Here is a 23,368-nt window from a genome sequence, read left to right as displayed (position 1 = left end):
ACGCTCAAGTTTTCTGTTTTTTTGTCTTATTTCTTGTTTGTTTCACAATAAAAAATATTTTGCATCTTCAAAGTGGTAGGCATGTTGTGTAAATCAAATGATATAAACCCCCAAAAAATCCATTTTAATTCCAGGTTGTAAGGCAACAAAATAGGAAAAATACCAAGGGGGGTCCAACTTTCGCAAGGGGGTATATAATATATTTATATATATATATATATTATATATATATATATATATATATATATATATATATATATATATTTGTTTGATGGAAACATAAATCACCCTACCACAGCTACTGAATCGAAAACTACAGCTATGGGTAAGACGAAACAGTAGACCTCCTAGACCTACAGACAACGCATGTACCTCATTTATCCCCAGGTTCCAATTCCCTCAATAACTTAACCAAGTTATCCTTTGAGGACATCTTACCAAGGACCCATCTCAAAACAAGGGGTGAGAAGATGAAATGAAATCCTCTCAGTCCTGTGTTGTCGTTGTTGGTGTTTTTTGAATCCTCCTCATTGCCCCTGTGTCAGTGAGAGGGCAAAGGGAGTGGCAGTTAAGCAGCACTTCCCATGTTGCTGGGGCACCGTGGGGCTGCAGCGCTCGAAGGACTCTCAGGCTGGAGCCACACAAACTTGCTTTGCATCCGTACTAAGCGGGTTTCACGCTGTCGGGTTATTCCAAGACAGGGGTGGACAAAGCTCTGCCATTGCAGGTCAAGCGGCAATGAGCAGGCAGCTTACCGGCACAGTACAAGTACTCATACTAAAAGAGGCCAGCGAGAGGCAGTGCTCCCAGTGCTGGAGGCTGGCAGTCCAAGCTGGATGGGACAAAGCTTCATTTTATAGCAGGTCTGCTTCACCGGGGCTAGTTGTGAGCCATATCTATGGTTTAGACATAAGCAAATATGTATGTGTGTATGTATCCCTGTCACTGGAAGATTCCTAGAGCTGCAGATGGGGATCCAGGAGATGCTGGTGTGAATCTCAATCTAGAGCCATGTGATGGATGTCCAAGGGTGTCAAGACGCTAAACTACTCAAACAACAGTGCAGCGTGCCCCAGACATTGCTTCTGAAACCAACAGACAGCCAATACACTGCAGAATTTGTCAAGACCCATTTTATTGCTAAATCCTTAAACGTCTCTTGCCACGCCCCAAAACATGTTTCAGTGCTTAAGCAGAAGAGGAGTCAGTTGTGCCCTTATTGCACATGGCAGTCTGTACTCGCTTCAGGCTTGTATCACTCGTATCAGAAGCTGGCACACTTCATCTGTACATTGGGGATTGCTGTGGCATATGCAGCGCTCCTGTGTGACCGGGATTTGAACCTGTACGTTCCCAATTGCATGACTCACATTGTAAAAAGCACTGAGCTGTGGAGTGCAAGGCTACTCATTTAGTCATTGGATACTGTATACAGTTTGACACAAAAAGCGTTGACAGTTTTAATGTTGAGCATCTTTTCCATATCCAACGGTACAGTTCTGCGAAAGAGATGCGGAGCTTGATGCAATGAAAGTAAGTTCTCTGTATTCAGCTGTTTAAATATAATGTTCTTTTCCGTAAACTGTACTTGCTATAGAGGCAGAATGTTAAGGCTACGTTTATTTCACTCATGTACATTTTACCTGAGAGGTGCATCTGTGATGACCCAGTAAAGTGACCTAATCCAGATGTGTGCTGTAAAATCTCCATAATAAAGCAGCACACCGGAGGGGAAAAGCAGGCTCCAAGTTTTCAGTTTTCAGTGTCCACTTTCTGAATGGATGAGGTACAATACTCATTGGCTTAAGCTAATTCTCACACATGCTGTTATGCACTTAATCTAGTTTTCTTATTAAGTGAATGTTAGCTAGATTATAGATTTATTATGATACCGACAATTAAACCTGACAGAGAAAAGGCAGAATTTGTAGACCGAGGTACACCTTATTTTTAACCGTTTAAAGGACACGTGTTGGGAATAACATTTAAATACCTGTCAGAATTTCATAAATATAAATTTATCCTAGTCAAAGGAAAATCATGTTACGTCAACTCAAAGTACCAGTTTTTTTCTTGTCTTTTACTTTCCCAGATCCACGCTGGACTGCTTTCATTTCTCAAGCATGCCTTGCGTGTCTCCTAATCCCTTCCTCCTCTGCATCCCGAGATGTTTTCTGCTTTGCCACAGAAGCATGTCTTTTAGGAGTCCAAACAAGTCCTGAAAGAGTTGTATGTTTACATTTCTGAGCTGTAATTCGAGCGATAAGACTATGGCAATGCTCCTGAGCCTGATTAAGAATAGAACATTGTGCTGAAACTCTGGGTCATTTGTAGTGCAGACCTTTTTCTACAGATAAACACCATTTAACGCCCATCACATCATTGTCTACCAGCCTATTCTGTCATCAAGTTCACCTTACACTTTTAAACGAATGGTTGTTCAGATGTAATTTTAATGGTTGACAGATCGCAGGGGGCAGCACTATTGGTAAAGTAAGCAAGCTAGGTCACTGAATTGCTATGGAAAGAGCTTGCTTTAAATTGGGCATACCGGGGACTGAAAATGGAGCAAGGGAACAGAGAGGCTCAGGTTTGCTCCATGTGTACTTACAGATATTACTTTTCATGGACTGCATTTAGTGCTAAAAACAAATTCCCTGTTACAGTCAGAATTAGATGTAAGTAATAAATATAATGGAATTCAAATATATAACACACTTTATGAAAAAAACACAATTATATTTTTTATATCAGAAGAACATTAATAAAGCAGGTTATTTTTACCTGCAAAAGAAGAATCAAATCAAAACATATATTTATAGTACACTAGCATAGGTATAATGAGATTGTATATATATATATATATATATATATAGAGAGAGAGAGAGAGAGAGAGAGAGAGAGAGAGAGAGAGAGAGAGAGAGATAGTACTGTGCAAAAGTTTTAGGCAGGTGTGAAAAAATGCTGTAAAGTAAGAATGCTTTCAAAAATAGACATGTTAATAGTTTATATTTATCAATTAACTAAATGCAAAGTGACTAAACAGAAGAAAAATCTAAATCAAATCCATATTTGGTGTGACCACCCTTTGCCTTCAAAACAGCATCAATTCTTCTAGGTACACTTGCACAAAGTCAGGGATTTTGTAGGCATATAGTCAGGTGTATGATTAAACAATTATACTAAACAGGTGCTAATGATCATCAATTCAATATGTAGGTTGAAACACAATCATTAACTGAAACAGAAACAGCTGTGTAGGAGGAATAAAACTGGGTGAGGAAAAGCCAAACTCAGCTAACAAGGTGAAGTTGCTGAAGACAGTTTACTGTCAAAAGTCATACACCATGGCAAGACTGAGCACAGCAACAAGACACAAGGTAGTTATACTGCATCAGCAAGGTCTCTCCCAGGCAGAAATTTCAAGGCAGACAGGGGTTTCCAGATGTGCTGTCCAAGCTCTTTTGAAGAAGCACAAAGAAACAGGCAACATTGAGGACCGTAGACGCAGTGGTCGGCCAAGGAAACTTACTGCAGCAGATGAAAGACACATCATGCTTACTTCCCTTTGCAGTCGGAAGATGTCCAGCAGTGCCATCGGCTCAGAATTGGCAGAAAACAGTGGGACCCTGGTATACCCATCTACTGTCTGGATAAGTCTGGTCAGAAGTGGCCTTCATGGAAGACTTGCGGCCAAAAAGCCATTCCTCCGATGTGGAAACAAGGCCAAGCGACTCAACTATGCATGAAAACACAGGAACTGGGGTGCAGAAAAATGGCAGCAGGTGCTCTGGACTGATGAGTCAAAATTTGAAATATTTGGCTGTAGCAGAAGGCAGTTTGTTCACTGAAGGGCTGGAGAGCGGTACACAAATGAGTGTCTGCAGGCAACAGTGAAGCATGGTGGAGGTTCCTTGCAAGTTTGGGGCTGCATTTCTGCAAATGGAGTTGGGGATTGGTCAGAATTAATGGTCTCCTCAATGCTGAGAAGTACAGGTAGATACTTATCCATCATGCAATACCATCAGGGAAGCATCTGATTGGCCCAAAATTTATTCTGCAGCATGACAATGACCCCAAACATACAGCGAAAGTCATTAAGAACTATCTTCAGCGTAAAGAAGAACAAGGAGTCCTGGAAGTGATGGTATGGCCCCCACAGAGCCCTGATCTCAACATCATCGAGTCTGTCTGGGATTACATGAAGAGAGAGAAGCAACTGAGGCTGCCTAAATCCACAGAAGAACTGTGGTTAGTTCTCCAAGATGTTTGGGCCAACCTACCTGCTGAGTTCCTTCAAAAACTGTGTGCAAGTGTACCTAGAAGAATTGATGCTGTTTTGAAGGGAAAGGCTGGTCACATCAAATATTGATTTGATGTAGATTTTTCTTCTGTTCATTCACTTTGCATTTTGTTAATTGATAAATATAAACTATGAACATGTCTATATATATAATATATATATATATATATATATATATATATATATATATATATATATATATACAGTGTCTTGCAAAAGTATTCAGACCCCTGACCAATTCTCTCATATTACTGAATTACAAATGGTACATTGAAATTTCGTTCTGTTTGATATTTTATTTTTAAACACTGAAACTCAGAATCAATTATTGTAAGGTGACATTGGTTTTATGTTGGGAAATATTTTTAAGAAAAATAAAAAACTGAAATATCTTGCTTGCATAAGTATTCAACCCCTGTGCTGTGGAAGCTCCCAGTTTGCACCGATGAAAGAAATTGCCCTAACGAGGACACAATTACCTTACCAATGGCCTCCACCTGTGAACCATTAAAGTTGCTGTCACATTTTCTGGATAAAAACCCCCACTGTTGAAGGATCATTGGTAAGGCTGTGAATCTGAAGGAAAACGAAGACCAAAGAGCATTCTACAGAAGTTAGAGATAAAGTAACACACATGCATAGATTAGGGAAAGGGTACAAAATAATATCCAAGTGTTTGGATATCCCAGTAAGCACAGTTGGATCAATAATCAGGAAGTGGAAGCTGCATCACACCACCCAGGCACTGCCAAGAAAAGGCCGTCCCTCAAAACTCAGTGCTCAAACAAGAAGGAGACTTGTGAGAGAAGCCATAGAGAGGCCAGCAATCACTTTGATGGAGCTACAGAGTTCAGTGGCTGGGAGTGGAGTAATGGTGCACCAGTCAACCATATCAAGAGCTGATATTTTTTTTGTTCCTGGGTAGTAAGTGTTATTTCCTAATTGCTTATGCCTCAAAAGTATAGAAAATGGCTATTATTCCCCACAAACTTTGCTTTTGTGACCAGGACAGTGATATTTCGAAATATCACTATTTCCAATGGGAAAACGGGCAAATGTGTGTCTTTTCGTTCACATAAAGTCAGAAAAAAACAGCATATGAATCCAAATTAACATGTAGTTATACTAAAGTAATACAAAAATGACTACAAAAGATTTAGAAGTGAGTAGTTTTTCGAGATTTATGATTATACTGTAAATACCACTTACTACCCAGGAACAAAAATTGTGTTACATAGTGTTACTTACAAACTCTCTGTCTGTATAAAAACAGTGTTGGAACAGACTGTGTTTCTACACCCTCTTAAGCATTATTTGGACAGTACTGTACTGCAGGAAGTAGTATATTGCTATCATAATGGCGAGAAAAAGGCAATTAACAAAGGAAGACAGACAGACCATTATAACCCTTAAAAGTGTAGATCTTTCCTTTAGAGAAATTGCAAAGAAAGCCAAGGTGTCAGTGACACTACACCATCAAAAGGCACTTGGAAACTGGAGGAAACTCTTGACAGGAAGAGGTCTGGCAGACCCAAACCCACAACAAAATCAGAAGACAAGTTTCTGAGAGTCAACAGCTTGCGTGATAGGCGGCTCACAGGACAACAGCTTCAAGCACAGCTTAACACTGGTCGAAGTAAGCAAGTCTCAGTTTCAACAATGAAGAGAAGACTTCGAGCTGCAGGTTTGACAGTGGCAGTAAAAAAGCCATTGCTAAGATGGCAAAATAAGAAAAAGAGGCTTGCCTGGGCCATGAAGCACCGCCAGTGGACTACTGAAGACTGGAAGAAAGTCTCATGGACCGATGAATCAAAATTTGAAATCTTCGGTTCATCATGCAGGGTTTTTGTATGCCGTCGAGTAGGCGAAAGGTTCCTCGTGTGTGACACCAACCGTCAAACATGGAGGAGGAAGCGTGATGGTCTGCGGCAATTTTGCTGGATCCAGAGTCGGTGACTTGCACAGAGTGGGTGGCACCCTGAACCAAAACGGCTACCACAGCATTTTGCAGCACCATGCAATACCCCCTGGTATATGCCTAGTTGATCAGGGGTTCATCCTACAGCAAGATAATGACCCAAAACATACCTCCAGGCTATGTCAGAACTACCTTAGAAGAAAAGAACAAGACGGGAGGCTTCAAATCATGGAATGGCCAGCACAGTCTCCAGACTTAAATCCCATCAAGCTGGTTTGGGATGAACTGGACAGAAGGGTGAAAGCAAAGCAACCTACAAGCGCAAAACATTTGTGGGAACTTCTGCAACAGTGTTGGGAAGAACTTTCCGAACAATATTTGATTTCCATTGTAGAAAGAATGCGACCAGTGTGTTCGGCTGTTATATCTGCAAAAGGTGGCTACTTTGATCAGTCAAAAATTTAAACTAAATTTTGTTAAACAAAACGATTCCTTCATTTCTTTTTTTATCTCCAATTGTTTATTTGTTCAATGCTTTAATTTCAGAGTACATTGAGACATTAAACTGCGTAAATTTCAATAAAAACTGGAAAAATAGAGGTGTTCTAAAACTTTTGACCCAACTCGTCCTAATTAGAAGCACATGCCTCCAAACAGTTTGCTTTGTATACACTGTAACACACATCGCTTAATTTCAGATTTTTCTCTTTGTACTCTAGCTTCCGAGCGCCCCACTTTAAATCAGGGTTTTCAAATGGATTGTTAACGGTCGGCAGACTGCAGGGTACAGCACTATTGGTAAAGTAAGCAATGCGATGAAATAACTGGCGTCAAATTGAGCAGAGGCAGGAATTGAAATGGTGCAAGCGATTGCATTAGAGCATTACGGGGTCAGGCAGGGTTCTAGAATGCTGGATCTGAAGGGAAGGTTCTTAAGTTTGAAATACAAATACAAATTTTAAAATATCAGTGTGTAGGGTCCCCATATCTTAAATGAGGAGCCCAGTAAGTCAGTGAGGGCCCTCAAAACTCCAGGCTTTTGTTTATTAACCAATTTACCTATTTATTCTCCAGGATAGGTGTTCACCTTTTTTTCAAAGAGTATCCCCAGGGATCTCAATCCATAGAAACAAGAAGCACAAACAGCATACGGTACATACATTTAAAGCAGATACAATCAAGCACACTGTCACAGTGTGAGCAACAGCTATTGTCACACTCGCCTGTTTTTCATAAGTGACTGAATGATGGCACACAGGGATTTCAGAGTACAGCTCATGCCTTGTCAGCAAAGCAAAGGTGAGAAAACAAAAAGTCTACAAGATAACTGCAGCTCTCATAGGAGGCAGCAGTATGTTTTCCCAGGGATGTCCTGTCCATTGCATGGCGGAGGATTCTGAATTAGAGAGTCTGAATTTATTACCTGCTTTTGGGATTAAGCCAGACGATCACCAGGGTCAACATCTCTGCCCTTCTGTGAAACTTATAGTTAGGTCTCTTCTTAACCTGACTGCTGCCTAGATTGATAGAACAGACAGGTGTGCTGTACCTCTACTGCTGCATTTGTGCATTCAATTTGGAAGATGCAGACACTTCATTTGGCAAAACGTTGAACAGACGAATAAGTGCGTTGAAAATACTGACAGTGATAATAAGATTTCAGAAAAACGTGCGTAGACGTTCTTTTCATTTCTTCGATGTCCCCAATGCTCTGCCGAGTTCTTCTCCGATGCTTTTCCCATGGTTATATTATACCTTTCCCATAGTTTCCCATGGTATGCCATGTTTTGTAATATGCTATATCATACCTATCCATGCTTTACAATGCTTCCCTGTGCTTTACCAGACCTCTCCATGCTTTACAATGCTTCCCTATGCTTTACATATTTAACAAGGTTTTTACCTCACAAGACCATGTTGAAAACACAAGCTTCATGGGTAATTCTTATAAAATGTTATCAGTAACAACTAAGACCAGCCACGTTAACTGAGGAGGATGGCTGTGACAGAGTAGACACAAAGCTTCAAAGAGTGAGGGGGAACTACCTGGGGTAATCTAAACAAACTGGTGAGCCAACAAAGTCCACTTTCTGATGCACAGGAAACTGAACTACCCTGGGTAAATGCTGACAGCATTCTTTAACAGTTTGAATGGAACACAGGGTGGTGTGCTTTCATAAGGCTTGGAGTGAAATCAAGCAAAACTGTTTTTAATTCCTGTGATGTTTGTTTTTTTTGTGTGCAAATTCGCACACACACACACACACACACACACACACACACACACACACACACACACACACACACACACACTGGCTAATATGTAGATATTTAACTCAACCATCCCATCAAAGTTCATCTTAAAGTTTCTACCTCTGCTGTACTTTGAACTCCAGCCAGTATAACCTGTCAGGTTCATTAACAGTCAAACTTGTTATCAGAAGGAGACTCTTTTTTTCTCTTTATAGAAAACTTCTGTGTATGCAATGATAAAATCTGTTTTTTCTTTCTTCTTCATAATTCATATATCTTCACTGGAATTTCTGAAAAAAAGCAATCGCTCAATGGCCCGCCCGTTAGCCAGAAGAGCACAGAATGTTCTCGACACTGTTTGGGAAAGAGCCAGACATTAAAAAAAAAAAACAAACAAAAAAAAAAAAAAAACACACGAGAAAAACTAAAACAAATCATCATTCCCCTCTGCACAGAGAGAAGTGAGAATAAACACTGGCACTGTCTTTGTGAGGGCCCTCAGTCTCTTACCGATCGGACCTGGGTATTATTACTCTGCTGATGACCTTGAGGAAGGTGGGGATGTCTCCAGGTGTTTAATTTCAACACTCTCCCTATATCGCATATACACTGACCCAACTTTGTAACAGCAGCACAGACAAAACCCAGGATCTGTTATAAATAATGAAGCTTTACCCAAGTAATGTGGCATTAAAACATGATTGCAATACACTGTTATTCCGGGTTTATAATCAACAAAACCTGTTAGAAACATTTTTTAGGTTCCATTTTTTGTGTAAATGTTCAGCTGTTAATTGCGGTATAATTTAGACCCCAGATTCAGGTTCAATCAATAGCTGATAAAAATATTATCAGCATGTTTCTCCAAATTCAGAAGAAAGAAGGTGCCCCTGATAACTAGTCGTTTTTTTATTTATCAACTGAATAGCGGTCGTAATTATATTAGTGATTATATCAACTGAATAACTCCTGTTATATTTACACCCATGTACAGCAGATTGGAATCACTCATCTATGCTACTGTAAATCACCCTGTAAATTCTAAAACAACTCACTGTTAACCATACACTGTATTTCCCTCTGTGCTGAGGGACTTCCCGTAGCGAAAAGAGTGAGTGATACAGCCACTTCACAAACTGTGCAGGATTACTAATGGAAATCCCCCAATCGATAGACAGCAAACAGATACAAGGTCTGAACAGATTAAAGCTGCTAGTTCAACATGGTGTTCACTGTTTACCATGAGTTACAATAACCTGGGGGTACCGTACACCTGAAGCAGAAGCCCTCCCTCCTCCATCAGACCTGTGCTGGTCGAGTGCTGCTGCTGACTGATCTCTAGTGTGCAGAGCGCTTGTTGATGAATTGTCTGCATTGTGCCCCGAGCACATTTCTGCACTTCTTCACAGGAAGAAGTATTATCAATGGCACCTCACTCAACTCCCTGCTTTCCACTGACCTTTAAACATGTTAACTGATGCCGCACTGCCTTTGTTACAGGCGCCACGTGATCATATGGTATGATCTGAGAGAGATCCCCTCATAGAACTGGTTTCTACTGCCCTTGGGTAAGACACCACCACAGGTACAGTACAACCCCCTTATCCTATCAGCTGTGAAAGACAGATCCCTCACAGAACTGGTTTCTACTGCCCTTGGGTAAGACACCACCACAGGTACAGTACAGTCCCCTTGTCCTAACAAGCTGCAATGGAAGAGGAAGCATTTTCATTGCTGCCTGAAGCGAGACTATACAATATCTATAAAGCTGTTAAAATCCAAGACAGTCGAGGATTTTAAACAAGCTACTACTGTATCTTGATTTTAAACACGATTCTACTGTATCTTGATTTTAAACACGATTCTACTGTCACTTAGCATATTCAAGGTGTCCTCTGGTGATACTTATTATATATCGCTTGGTCTTTCCTCTTTTGAAAGTCCTGGTTTTTCATTAAAAAAAACAAAAAAAACCTACATAAATGTCAGTTAAGTGTCTCTTCATCTCCGAGTATAAATTCAACCAAATTGGTTGCATGACACCAGGTTGCTGATTGTCAATGGGAGCCTTTGTGATGCCCCTGTACATCACAGAGTGAACAGTGATGTAGGTCATAGGAAACCCATTTGGAATTCTAATGAAAGTAAAAAGTAGAGAGATTATATAATCCAGTCCCCCGTGAAAAACGTAACCCTGGGTTGCAGAATTATTGATTTTCCATGGCAACAAGCCTAACTAGTATTCATAAGAACAAATGTACGTTTTTTAAACATTCCACAAGGTGGCGCAGTGAGATTTTTGAATACCGATGTTTATCTTGCTCAACCCGCAGCTGATTTTGCTGGGCAATACCCGGGACTCTTGTATGAGGACGGGGGTAAACTGTTTTACAGGCTGTGCAATGTCGTTATTGCACATCAGAGGAAATCAACCATCAATGATCATTTAAGTGCAATTCCCATCTCCAAAATTTAGCGAAAGACAAACTACACTAACTAGTTCATTTCAGGGCTCAACTGAATCTTGCCAGGACCGTGTAGCAATCTGCCATGCAGGGTTGAAATGTGTTCAAAAGCAAACACCTCACTGGAAAAGTCTGACAATCCCACTATCAAAGACTTCTTCCTTAAAAAGGTTCGCAACGGGGAGGTATACCATGTGCTGACTGTCCCCGAAGAGCACATCTACCAGACCATTATGTGTCAGAGAAACAGAGGCTGAAGGAAATGCTGGTAGGCAAACCAGTAGCTGTAACTGTTGATGAAATGCTTGAATATGTTTCCCGTTTTGTGGTTAATGTTTTGATTTGCACCTCTAGCAGCAAACGCTCAAGGGAAAGTGATATCTTATATGGCTTGCACAAAATCCGTGGATGTGACAAATCATTCTACAGTAGCACAAGTCACTGTAGAGACTGTCACACATTATGGACTGAATTACAATGATGTTTTAATCCTGGATACCGATAATGCCTAGTACATGAAAAAAAAATGGAAACATACAGATCTGCTACCCCCATGGTGTACAGCAGCTTTGCAGCCAATGCTGATAGCTTGCCTCCTGGTATAAAACAAGCTCTCTTTCAAACCATGAAGCAGACATTTGAAGATACACTGGAGACGCTATTTAAACATCAGGATGGTGCACAGCCTGCCATGCCTTTCTTGAAGGCTGCTCGCATTTTCAACCCCACTACAATGTGTCTCATATCCCATGACAGGGCAGAATATAATGCAGCAATACCAGGGTTAATGAATGTGCTAGAATTTAAACTACAGCTGTATCACAGACCACTTGTTCCTGCAGTTCTAAAAAACATGGAGATAAATGTGCATGACTTTTGGGCATCGGCAGCTAACAGGATTCCAAATCTGGCTGCACTGGCACTGAAATACATAAACTGACACATTCAGTAGATGCTGAAAGAATGTTCAGTCTCTACAACCTGCAGTGACTGATCAGCACCAGGCGCTTTCTGAAGAAGCTATCACAGCCCTCTGTTTCCTCTACTTCAATGGGGAAGCAAGGTTTTAAACACCTCACACACAGTCCTGAGAAAATGGACAACACTTTTTAAGATGGATTTTATTTTTCTTTCAGTCAGTTTTATTCAGAATCAAAACTATTTGAAGGAATATGACATTTGAGGGAAGTGAACACAATACTTTCAGCATTGTTTCCAGTTGCAGTTGTTTTAAGTATTTTGTCCCGATAACAGTAAAGGTTTAAAACTGCAAAACAGTATTTATTTGATCATTTATTTTATTTTTCTACCTACTGACAGTGGTCTCACAACTTTGTTTTTGGAATTAATAAAGTGTTTTATTGTGTGTTTTTCTCAGCTGTTGTATACACATAACAGAACGGAAATAAGCAGATCAACACCATGAAGAAGTAGGCCATTATGAAGAACAACTTTCAGACACCTTGTCTCAATCTCATGAATGCCTGTGAGTAGTTTCTTAGAAATCTGACACGCAGATCTTAAGATATGGCTTTCAATAGCTCAGCCAATGACATGTAGAGTTAGGGTTTACCACTGACTCGATGTACATTACACTAGGACAGTTTGGGACAGTTCAGGCTTTTCAACTCACATCGCAATGCATTCTGGCACTTTTTACAGCAGTACTACACTTACCAGAATACACTGGGGGGGGGTGAATTGAGAAGCCTGAACTGTCCCAAACCGTCCTAATGTACATAGAGTCATGTGGTAACCCTATGTAGAGTAGAAACATGATGCAAGAAATGTCCACTATGAACTTATGCATATAGAAAGTACAATAGGACATCATGATCCTGACTATGAACCCCTCAAGGTGTTTAGATAAGAACTATCTATAACATTTCATACTAATTAGATGTATAGAAGTTAAAGCTAAAATGTTACACATGTTCTACATGGTCCTCTATTATATCCAGGGATGGCTATACGGCTATTGCAGAGCAGTTTTCACCCATTCCAGGCTTTACTACCAACTTAATTAACCACAGTTTATAGGTAACAAGCTCAGGTGTGTCTGATTAAACTCATAGTAAAATCAGGAATGGATCAAACTACCACGCAATGGGAGTCTTATTTCCAACCCTGAGATCCCTGCTATTGGAGGAGATGCATGCTAACCCTACTCGAAGTGCCGCTGTACCTTGGTCTGGAAGCAGCAGAAGAGCTGGGTCAGGTAAGGGTGTCTCCGCGCGAGTGCCAGGATCCTCTTCTCCGTCATCGTGCAGTCTACATCATCGTCCTGAAGGATGACGTCTTTTTTAAGAACCTTCACGGCGTACACTTCGTCTGTACCTTTCAACTCTGCCAGCATGACCTTGAAGCACCAAGGAAGAGGCTCAGTTAGGGTGGGGAGAAACAGACAGACAGACCGCCACAGTTCATGCACTTTCATTTCAACCCTTTTGATATGCCATTGAGGTTTGCTTACTGTTTTTTGGAAACCAATTGAAGATGTTGTTATACATTAAAATTAAGCTATAAGCACACATTATTAAATGTATTCAAGTAATGTAACGTCATGTGTCAAACAGTACTGTACAAAAAGTCCTTAAACATTTACAATCAAAACATCTGGCAAACCCAAGAGATGCTTTTTAAATATTTACGACCAAAACATCTGGCAAACCCAAGAGATGTTTTATCTTCCAGAAATGTTGGCGTCTTGCTTTATTGGTGTTTTCACCTTGTTTAATTATTTGCCCAGCATTGTGAGTACTGTACTTTAGTCTGGTGCATAATAAAGTGATGTAACTGCGAGAGTCTAATGGCAGTGTAGGGCACTGTCCTATCCTCTTTGTCTCAGCGCTGTGCTATACAGCCTGCACTGATACCATCCAATTAATATGCCTCTTTAATCAACATCATCATCAGGGAACGTGCATGTTTGCAGTGAGCTGATTCGTATAATTACCGCTCACAGGTTTGGCCGTCTGGCGAGAGGAGCGCTTACAGTAATTAGATAGAAGCCTGTGTTTTCCTTCTGCTTATATCTAACAATACCAATAATATGTTAGCAACAGTTCTACCCCTTCTGGATGGCTTTCAGAATGTGGACCAGGAGATACTTTTCATTTATTATTTTGTATTTGATTACTGAATGAATCCAGAGTTAGTTGTACTACTGATCGCTGGATGTCTTCAGTGAATTAACCACTACTGTATGCAATAGCTGAATAATTAAGGGGCTGATTGTTTTACTTTACTGTCACATAAATATGTGAAGACCTCACCCAACACAAATATTATTCACCACCAGGGTTTGGATCAATTCCTCTTCTCCAATTCCCATTCAATTTCCAATTCCATGTCCTTCGAAGGAATCAGAATTTATATTTTAGAGATATAATATTGGTTGTGATTGTTCAACTGCTTCCATTTGAAGCCAATTTAATTGACTAACAGCTGCCACTGTGAGCAGCTCATTTTAACAGAATACTGCTAATTGCAATTTTAATCAGTGATGTGTTGGAATTCATAAAAAAAGGAATTGGAATTGGGAATTGGTTTAAAAAGCAAATGGAATTATTTGCAGCAGCCTCCAAGCCTGTGAACCCCCACACCTTTCCGAAGCTGCCTTTGCCTAACACTTTGATGAAGAGGAAGTCCTCCAGGTTCATGCGCTTGGTCTGCAGGGTCCTGAGCTCCCCGTTCTCCCGGCTCTCCCCCCCCCTCCCCTGGCTGTCTGTCGACCCCGAGGCTGCTGTCTTGTTCTCTTCACCTCGGTTATCGAACGAAAGCGCTTTCCTAATGTTGTTTTCAAGATCTTTCATTTCTAGGGGCAAAGAAAAGAAAGAAAATCCATTATTGTGGTATGCATGTGAGACCCAAAACATTAAGGTCAAGTAAAGTGAGGTAAACTGCTGTGATTCACATGCAGCGCGCCAGTCAACACTGTCTCTGTACAGTCAACATCGCTGATAATAAATTAAAGCTGCGTCTCCTTTTGCATTAGGCTGCAACCCTGCATCATTAGCATTCATTTCCAATATACTTCTTGCCAAGCAGATTTTCTTAACGTTTGCATTTCAGAGGAAAATGGATATCTGATAAGATAGCAATCTACTGACTCTGTTCTTTTCTGCATTGACTGTCTGATAAGTGTCATGATAGGACATACAGGAAGCATGTTGCTATGGTTTCCTCAGTAAACGTGTGGGGCTCCAAGTCACAGGAGAGATTGGAGGCAGTTTAAAACTTTATTTACAAACATCAAAAAACAGAGTTCCTAAGGTAAACATATCTGAGGATTAAAAGAGAAAGTCATTTACAATGGGAGATCATTATGTGGACTTTTACATTGGGAATGTTTGACTGCATGGGGCTCTGCTGATCTAAACAATGTCAGATCCTGTCTGCTGCTGAAAGAACTCACTCCCCCTGTCTGCTTCTGAAAGAACTCGCTCCCCCTGTCTGCTTCTGAAAGAACTCGCTCCCCCTGTCTGCTTCTGAAAGAACTGGCTTCCCCTGTCTGCTTCTGAAAGAACTGGCTCCCCCTATCTGCTTCTGAAAGAACTCGCTCCCCGTCTGCTGCTGAAAGAACTGGCTCCCCCTGTCTGCTTCTGAAAGAACTCGCTCCCCCTGTCTGCTTCTGAAAGAACTGGCTCCCCCTGTCTTCTTCTGAAAGAACTGGCTCCCCCTGTCTGCTTCTGAAAGAACTCACTCCCCCTGTCTGCTTCTGAAAGAACTCGCTCCCCCTGTCTGCTTCTGAAAGAACTCGCTCCCCCTGTCTGCTTCTGAAAGAACTCGCTCCCCGTCTGCTTCTGAAAGAACTCGCTCCCCCTGTCTGCTTCTGAAAGAACTCGCTCCCCGTCTGCTTCTGAAAGAACTCGCTCCCCCTGTCTGCTTCTGAAAGAACTCGCTCCCCGTCTGCTTCTGAAAGAACTCGCTCCCCCTGTCTGCTTCTGAAAGAACTCGCTCCCCGTCTGCTGCTGAAAGAACTGGCTCCCCCTGTCTGCTTCTGAAAGAACTGGCTCCTCCTGTCTGCTGGTTTCATGAATGCGGCCTCCTCCCTCACCCTGATCGCAGGGGGACACAGGGGCTGACTTGGAGCGGTCCTCCTCGGACTGGGAGGAGCCTGGGACTGTCTGCTGGGGGTCCACTGCGGGGTTCAACTGCAAAGAGAGACCATCAAACCAGCATTAGGACATACAAGGTACAGAACATATTGACAACCTGTGTTCGTTCCCTGGCACTGCTTACCAAATGAAAACATCACAGGTTTACATGACATGCAGTATAAGCCCTTAATTACAAACAGCAAACTCATACTGCGGCTGGAACAATGTTGCTGCAGTTGCTCAGAAAGTTTGAATAGTGTTGAACCTTGTTCTCAATGCTTTTTGTCAAAGCACACATACAGTGTCTGTTTAAACAGCAGTGTGCACATTTATTAGAACACCCAATTGCATTTGATTTGTTGCGCGTGTGAAATCAAACCACTGGAACTGAAAATCTGGGAAAAAATTGTCAAAATGGGCAAATTAGTGATTGTCCAATTTAACTGACGACTTTAATAGGGTACACGTGAAATTAATTTTAGATAGTAAGAGAGAAGGAACACATACTGTAGCCAAAATTTGTAAAATGAAAACTTTGAATTACTCTGTAAAATTGGTAAAATTGAAGACATTTTAGTTGTTGCCTATTTTAAGCACAAAGTGGTCTAACATTTTCACATGACTGCCTGTTGTTTCTATAGCACTGACTGACTACTGACACAAACTTTTAGGAGTGTGGGTCTCCAAAACCCAGAGGTGCTGCATATATATATATATATATAATATATATATATATATATATATCTATATATATATATATATATATATTATATATATATATATGTACACCCTTGCTATTGCTGGGGTACAAGTCTTTTGTTCGTTATATCGAAGGGTTTGTTATAGCGAAAGTGAAGGAAAAACTGTTGGAGTAAGTTAATGAGATGAGATTGTGAATAGAATTAGAGTAGAATTACACGTACCTGTTTGTTTCATGATGCAATATTCTGCCTTTGCTTTATCCAGTTCATTAAAGAATTAAAACGCAGTACAAAAAGCAGAATTCCCGAATTGACGCTGCACTTTTATTCAAAATCAATCTGACATGAATCGTTTCAAAGTGCACCAAATCTTAATCCAACATGCAAGTTTTTATTCCAAATCACCCGACAACATTTGACAGAAAAGTTCAAATCCTCATTTTTTTCTTTTTTGCTGTTGTTTTTCCTTGAATCAGTTTTGCTTTGCAGCATGGTTGCTGAACAAGCCCATATTGACAGCAGAGATGTGCCTGCGTTACTCCTGATTTCAAACAATCAACATAAAATGTTTTTTTGTTTCGGAGGCATAGATACACAGCATGGGCTTTTTATTAAGATAAAAGAGCGGGATGTTGACAGTGTGTGTTTATATGATCTCTGTAATTTTTTATTTGAGGTCCAAGGGCCAGCTTCATTACAGGCAAAGGTTCGTTATAATGAAGAACGTTATAGCAAGGGTGTCTACAAGTAATATATATATATATATATATATATATATATATATATATATATATATATATATATATATATATATATATATATATAATATATATATAACATATTTTATTTATTTATTATTTTTTAAATCACCACTTGCTCTGTTCACAGTCTTGACATTGTGTGGCACAGACCACAAGGTGCTGGATCATTAACATTTCAGCCCTGACAAGCCTCTCTTACCCTCTGTCTCTCACAAACTGTATGCAGCCATAGCTGTCTCTTTGAGCGACCCCTTTCCATTCTCTCTACCACTGAAAACAGACACACACACACACACACACACACACACACACACACACACACACACACACACACACACACACACACACACACACACACACACAGTGTCCCTCAGGCTCACGCTATCTCTCGAGGGTGGCTCATTAAATGATGGCAACACCTGTCAGATCAGTTTATCTGCAACGTGAATCTGACCACGTTCCGGTTATCCAATTTGCTGAGCACAAACACAGCTTTTATTACATTATGTACCCAAATCTCAACGAAACTGCTCATGCTTTTAACCACGAGTAGCACTGTGCTACATTACGTTCAATAATAATACAATCTGGGTGTTATTTTTTTCTATTAAACCTGTGTGCTTTGACTCCCATTAGATTGGCCCTCAGCAGTGCCAGTTTGTTTCATTTTTATCTCTCTGGTGATGTGGTCCACCAAGCCCCCCCTCAGCTCCCTTTTTCATTATTAAATCTTGTGCATGGTTGTCTTTGTATAATACATCATATTAATATTAAGATCATACCCAGAAACTGCTATTAAACAGGAACCTCTTTTCAGTGTTTAACTGTTAAAATCCTGCTATCGTGTTCCAAACATGGGGTGGGGATATCCAGATGGGTTAAAGAAATATTGTTGTGTTGTTTTGTGTAAAAGGAGAAGGGCAGCGGGATACAGGGAGGCCTACAGCAAATGCTTCTTAGATCAAAGAGCATTATGGTCCTATGCTGAGTGGCTAAGATAAACCCCTGGTGTTGAAAGAGCATGTCTGAGAACAGGCTCCTCTTCCCGGTTCATGTGAGAAATAAGAGCGGTGCTGGAGACCGGTTACCTTTTTCCTCCTCTGGCCGCTGTTGGTGATCTTATCGGGAGTGACTCCCAGGTCTGCTAACACTTTGGCGATTCCTCTTGCATCCACCCCACAGTTGGGAGCCACGTTGGATTCACAGCGTCTGTGTACATTCATCTTGCACACTGCCGGGAAGCACAATGACAAGCGTGTTAACACCAGGAGAGGCCGACATCTCGCTTTGTGACTAGAGTCCTGCATCGGGTCAGGTACCCGCAGGCCCTGCGGGTGAGCCGCAAAAGCGGGTCAGGTTCGGGTCGGAATGTGAACTTTTTTGCGGTTTGCGGTTTGGGGTGGGTTAAAAAATATTCAGGGTCTGAATTTGAATCACCAAAAACATTGTCTGTCTTTTCAGTGTACTTGTCTATAACCCTTTCCAAAAATTGTATTAGAAGGTAAATGTACCAGTATTTCCTGCAATAAAGCAGGAGGCGATTAGGAAGGCGTGAGCTCCAAAAAACATATATGTTTTATATATGGTAGAAGAGCATGATCCTTATATTTTTCATATATAGAAATTATTTTTTATATAGTTAAAATATATGGGATATATTTTAAATATATTTTAGTCTGTAATTCATATATTTATTTTATATGTTGAAAATATACGGTGCACCATACATTTTCATTAGTCTGTAATCCATATAAAATAAATATATGGATTACAGACTAAAATATATTTTAAATATATCCCATATAGTTTAAATATATAAAAAAGTATATAGTATCATTACTAAAAGTATAAGGATCATACTTTTCTACCATATATTAAATAAATATGTTTGTTCCATAAGGGTGAATAAGCAGTGTTGTTCTTGTTTGTCTGATACGTCGCAAGATCCTTTTATCCCATCTGCTTGGTGATATTAAACATGTCTGTGGACGAGGTGAAACAAAAGACAGCGCAGGGTTTATAACATGTAGTTCAAAATCAGGTAAATCAGAAGTGTAGAATTTCTTTTGAATCACAGCGAATGAAATCAACAAACATGTGACTGGACGTAAATTGGATTGCTTGTAAAACCTGTCATTATGTTTTTTGTGAATGACAGCCACAAAACTGGTACATCATCTTTATAAAAGCACAGGCGAAGCTCCCTTTCAACTGGTGGCACGAAAGGAATAGACAGGTATTTTATAGTAACGTGAGTACAGATAGTTAACATGTTACAATGTTAAAATATATCCAGACCACTAGAGTAAGCTGCCACGCTGTATAGCCTATTGTGTAAACTCAATCTGTGGAGAATGGTAGAGATATCTGTGTGTGAATGTCAGAGCGTGAGAGAGTCAGTCGGCACAGGCAATAGGTAAGGGACAAACGCTTGCAGGTTCGGGTCAGGTTGCATGTTCCAGCGGGTTGTGGATTCGGGTCAGGTTGCATGTTCCAGCGGGTTGTGGGTTCGGGTCAGGTTGCATGTTCCAGCGGGTTGTGGCTCGGGTCAGGTTGCATCTCTTATTAAAGCGGGTTGGATCGCGGGTAAGAAGACGGTGTTCCAGCGGGTTGTGGGTTCGGGTCAGGTTGCAGTTCTTATTAAAGCGGGTTGGATCGCGGGTAAGAAGACGGTGTTCCAGCGGGTTGTGGGTTCGGGTCAGGTTGCATCTCTTATTAAAGCGGGTTGGATCGCGGGTAAGAAGACAGTGTTGCAGCGGGTTGTGGGTTCGGGTCAGGTTGCATCTCTTATTAAAGTGGGTTGGATCGCGGGTAAGAAGACAGTGTTCCAGCGGGTTGTGGGTTCGGGTCAGGTTGCATGTTCCAGCGGGTTGTGGGCTCAGGTCAGGTTGCATCTCTTATTAAAGCGGGTTGGATCGCGGGTAAGAAGACGGTGTTGCAGTGGGTTGTGGGTTCGGGTCAGGTTGCAGCTCTTATTAAAGCGGGTTGGATCGCGGGTAAGAAGACGGTGTTCCAGCGGGTTGTGGGCTCAGGTCAGGTTGCATCTCTTATTAAAGCGGGTTGGATCGCGGGTAAGAAGACGGTGTTCCAGCGGGTTGTGGGTTCGGGTCAGGTTGCATCTCTTATTAAAGCGGGTTGGATCGCGGGTAAGAAGACGGTGTTGCAGCGGGTTGTGGGTTCGGGTCAGGTTGCAGTTCTTATTAAAGCGGGTTGGATCGCGAGTAAAGTTTACTTCTTAAAGGCCAATCACAAATATTGAAATGGGCAGGATTAACAAAGATTTTAAGGAAAATATAATTTTACAAGTTCAGTCTAAAGTACTAAATCTTCAATTCTCACATTTATACTTCTGGCTTAGCAATGTAGCCCTTAAAAATACATCCTTAGTTGTTTTTAATCTAAAAGCATGACTGCCATCTTGAGGCCAGGAGATAAAATGACACCTTATATCACCATGCAATAAAGATCCTGAGAACAGATGCCTAAAGGAAAGAATGTGCATGTCAGCAACACCTCCCTGACACAACAAGATCAGAGCTATCAGGATCATAAACAAGTACTTCACTATGACCTACATTCACTGTATGCACTTGTAAAAATAAGTACAGTAAGCAATACTATTACTCCTCAAGCTTGAATTAATCAAAAATACAGGTGTCCAGTCATTCAGGACGATAATCCAATATGAACCTAAAACCGAACAAAACGTTAAAAAAAAGGATTCAGAAAGAATACCACTCCAACACCGCAGTGTTCAGGAGAACCCGAGGTAATGTTCTGTTGCTGCTGTGAGAATCCTTACCTTTACACTGCAGGCCTTGCCTCATCAGCCCCCACAGCAGGGAGCCGCAGTGGTCACAGAACGTGGGGACTTTGTAGTTGTGATTGCTGAACTTGTGAGGCATGTTAACACTGAACCGCTGAGAGCCCACCTGAAAAACAGAGAGGAGATACAGCATCAGTGAGACCATCACTGCCTTGTTTCCACTGTCCTTCTGAGCTGAGCTGGAGGGTGTTTCCACTGCCTTTCTGAGCTGAGCTGGACAGTCTGTGTAAGGTGTTTAAAACTTAATTTCCATTGGAATCATTTTTTATTTCTACAATTATTTTGAAACACATTAGTTAGAACTAAAAATGGATCAGATCTATATTTATTTTCTGTAACAGACTACAGTATGGATACTGCAGTTTTAGGTTCTCTGGTGTTATAGAAATGTGAGTAGTGTGATGTGCACAGGGGCTATTTAATTTTTGTATTACAGTAGTAGAAATGTAAGTTGGGGTGTATTGTGTTTATTCTAGACTCGGGTCTCGGGTGAATTCTGGCTCAAAAGCTAAGAGTGGACCCGTCAGAGCCGCCACCTTCTTTCCTCTGAGGCCCCTGCTGTCCTCTGGAAGTATATTCTCACAGAGCACCCTGCAGCACTACAGTGCATCCACATTCTCTCACAGAGCACCCTGCAGCACTACAGTGCATCCACATTCTCTCAAAGAGCACCCTGCAGCCCTACAGTGCACACACATTCCCTCAGAGCACCCTGCAGCACTACAGTGCACCCACATTCTCTGAGAGCACCCTGCAGCACTACAGTGCTCCCACATTCCCTCAGAGCACCCTGCAGCCCTACAGTGCACCCACATTCTCTCACAGAGCACCCTGCAGCCCTACAGTGCACCCACATTCTCTCACAGAAGCACCCTGCAGCACTACAGTGCACCCACATTCTCTCACAGAGCACCCTGCAGCACTACAGTGCTCCCACATTCCCTCAGAGCACCCTGCAGCCCTACAGTGCACCCACATTCCCTCAGAGCACCCTGCAGCCCTACAGTGCACCCACATTCTCTCACAGAGCACCCTGCAACCTTACAGTGCACCCACATTCTCTCACAGAAGCAGCCTGCAGCACTACAGTGCACCCACATTCTCTCACAGAAGCAGCCTGCAGCACTGCAGTGCATCCACATTCTCTCACAGAAGCACCCTGCAGCATTACAGTACATCCACATTCCCTCAGAGCACCATACAGCACTACAGTGAATCCACATTCCCTCAGAGCACCCTGCAGCACTACAGTGCACCCACATTCTCTAACAGAGCACCCTGCAGCACTACAGTGCATCCACATTCTCTCACAGAGCACTCTGCAGCACTACAGTGCATCCACGTTCTCTCACAGAGCACCCTGCAGCACTACAGTGCATCCACGTTCTCTCACAGAGCACCCTGCAGCCCTACAGTGCACCCACATTCTCTCACAGAGCACCCTGCAGCACTACAGTGCATCCACATTCTCTAACAGAGCACCCTGCAGCACTACAGTGCATCCACATTCTCTCACAGAGCACTCTGCAGCACTACAGTGCATCCACGTTCTCTCAGAGCACCCTGCAGCACTACAGTGCATCCACGTTCTCTCACAGAGCACCCTGCAGCACTACAGTGCACCCACATTCTCTCACAGAAGCACCCTGCAGCACTAAAGTGCATCCACATTCTCTCACAGAGCACTCTGCAGCACTACAGTGCATCCACATTCTCTCACAGAGCACCCTCCAGCACTACAGTGCATCCACGTTCTCTCAGAGCACCCTGCAGCACTACAGTGCATCCACATTCTCTCACAGAGCACTCTGCAGCACTATAGTGCATCCACGTTCTCTCAGAGCACCCTGCAGCACTACAGTTTATCCATGTTCTCTCACAGAGCAGCCTGCAGCACTACAGTGCACCCACATTCTCTCACAGAAGCACCCTGCAGCACTAAAGTGCATCCACATTCTCTCACAGAGCACTCTGCAGCACTACAGTGCATCCACATTCTCTCACAGAGCACTCTGCAGCACTACAGTGCATCCACATTC

General features: G+C 41.8%; 1 protein-coding gene across 2 annotated transcripts in view; it reads right to left on the bottom strand.

Annotated features, from left to right (window-relative positions):
• LOC121316681 (protein kinase C epsilon type) overlaps positions 1-23,368 on the bottom strand; it is a 163,359-nt gene that overhangs the window by 43,870 nt on the left and 96,121 nt on the right. For both annotated transcript variants that reach the window (XM_041251737.1, XM_041251738.1), the window contains exons 6-10: positions 21,306-21,435; positions 18,592-18,734; positions 15,999-16,095; positions 14,545-14,756; positions 13,125-13,298 (exon numbers count right to left, since the gene is read on the bottom strand). In XM_041251737.1, the coding sequence (XP_041107671.1) occupies positions 13,125-13,298; positions 14,545-14,756; positions 15,999-16,095; positions 18,592-18,734; positions 21,306-21,435 (756 nt within the window). The remainder of the gene's footprint in view (positions 1-13,124; positions 13,299-14,544; positions 14,757-15,998; positions 16,096-18,591; positions 18,735-21,305; positions 21,436-23,368) is intronic.

The sequence above is a fragment of the Polyodon spathula genome, chromosome 6 (genome assembly GCF_017654505.1).
Source record: "Polyodon spathula isolate WHYD16114869_AA chromosome 6, ASM1765450v1, whole genome shotgun sequence".
In the NCBI taxonomy this organism is placed as follows: domain Eukaryota; kingdom Metazoa; phylum Chordata; class Actinopteri; order Acipenseriformes; family Polyodontidae; genus Polyodon; species Polyodon spathula.
The sequence above is the reverse complement of the archived record's forward strand: the minus strand, read 5'-3'. Positions and strand labels throughout refer to the sequence as shown.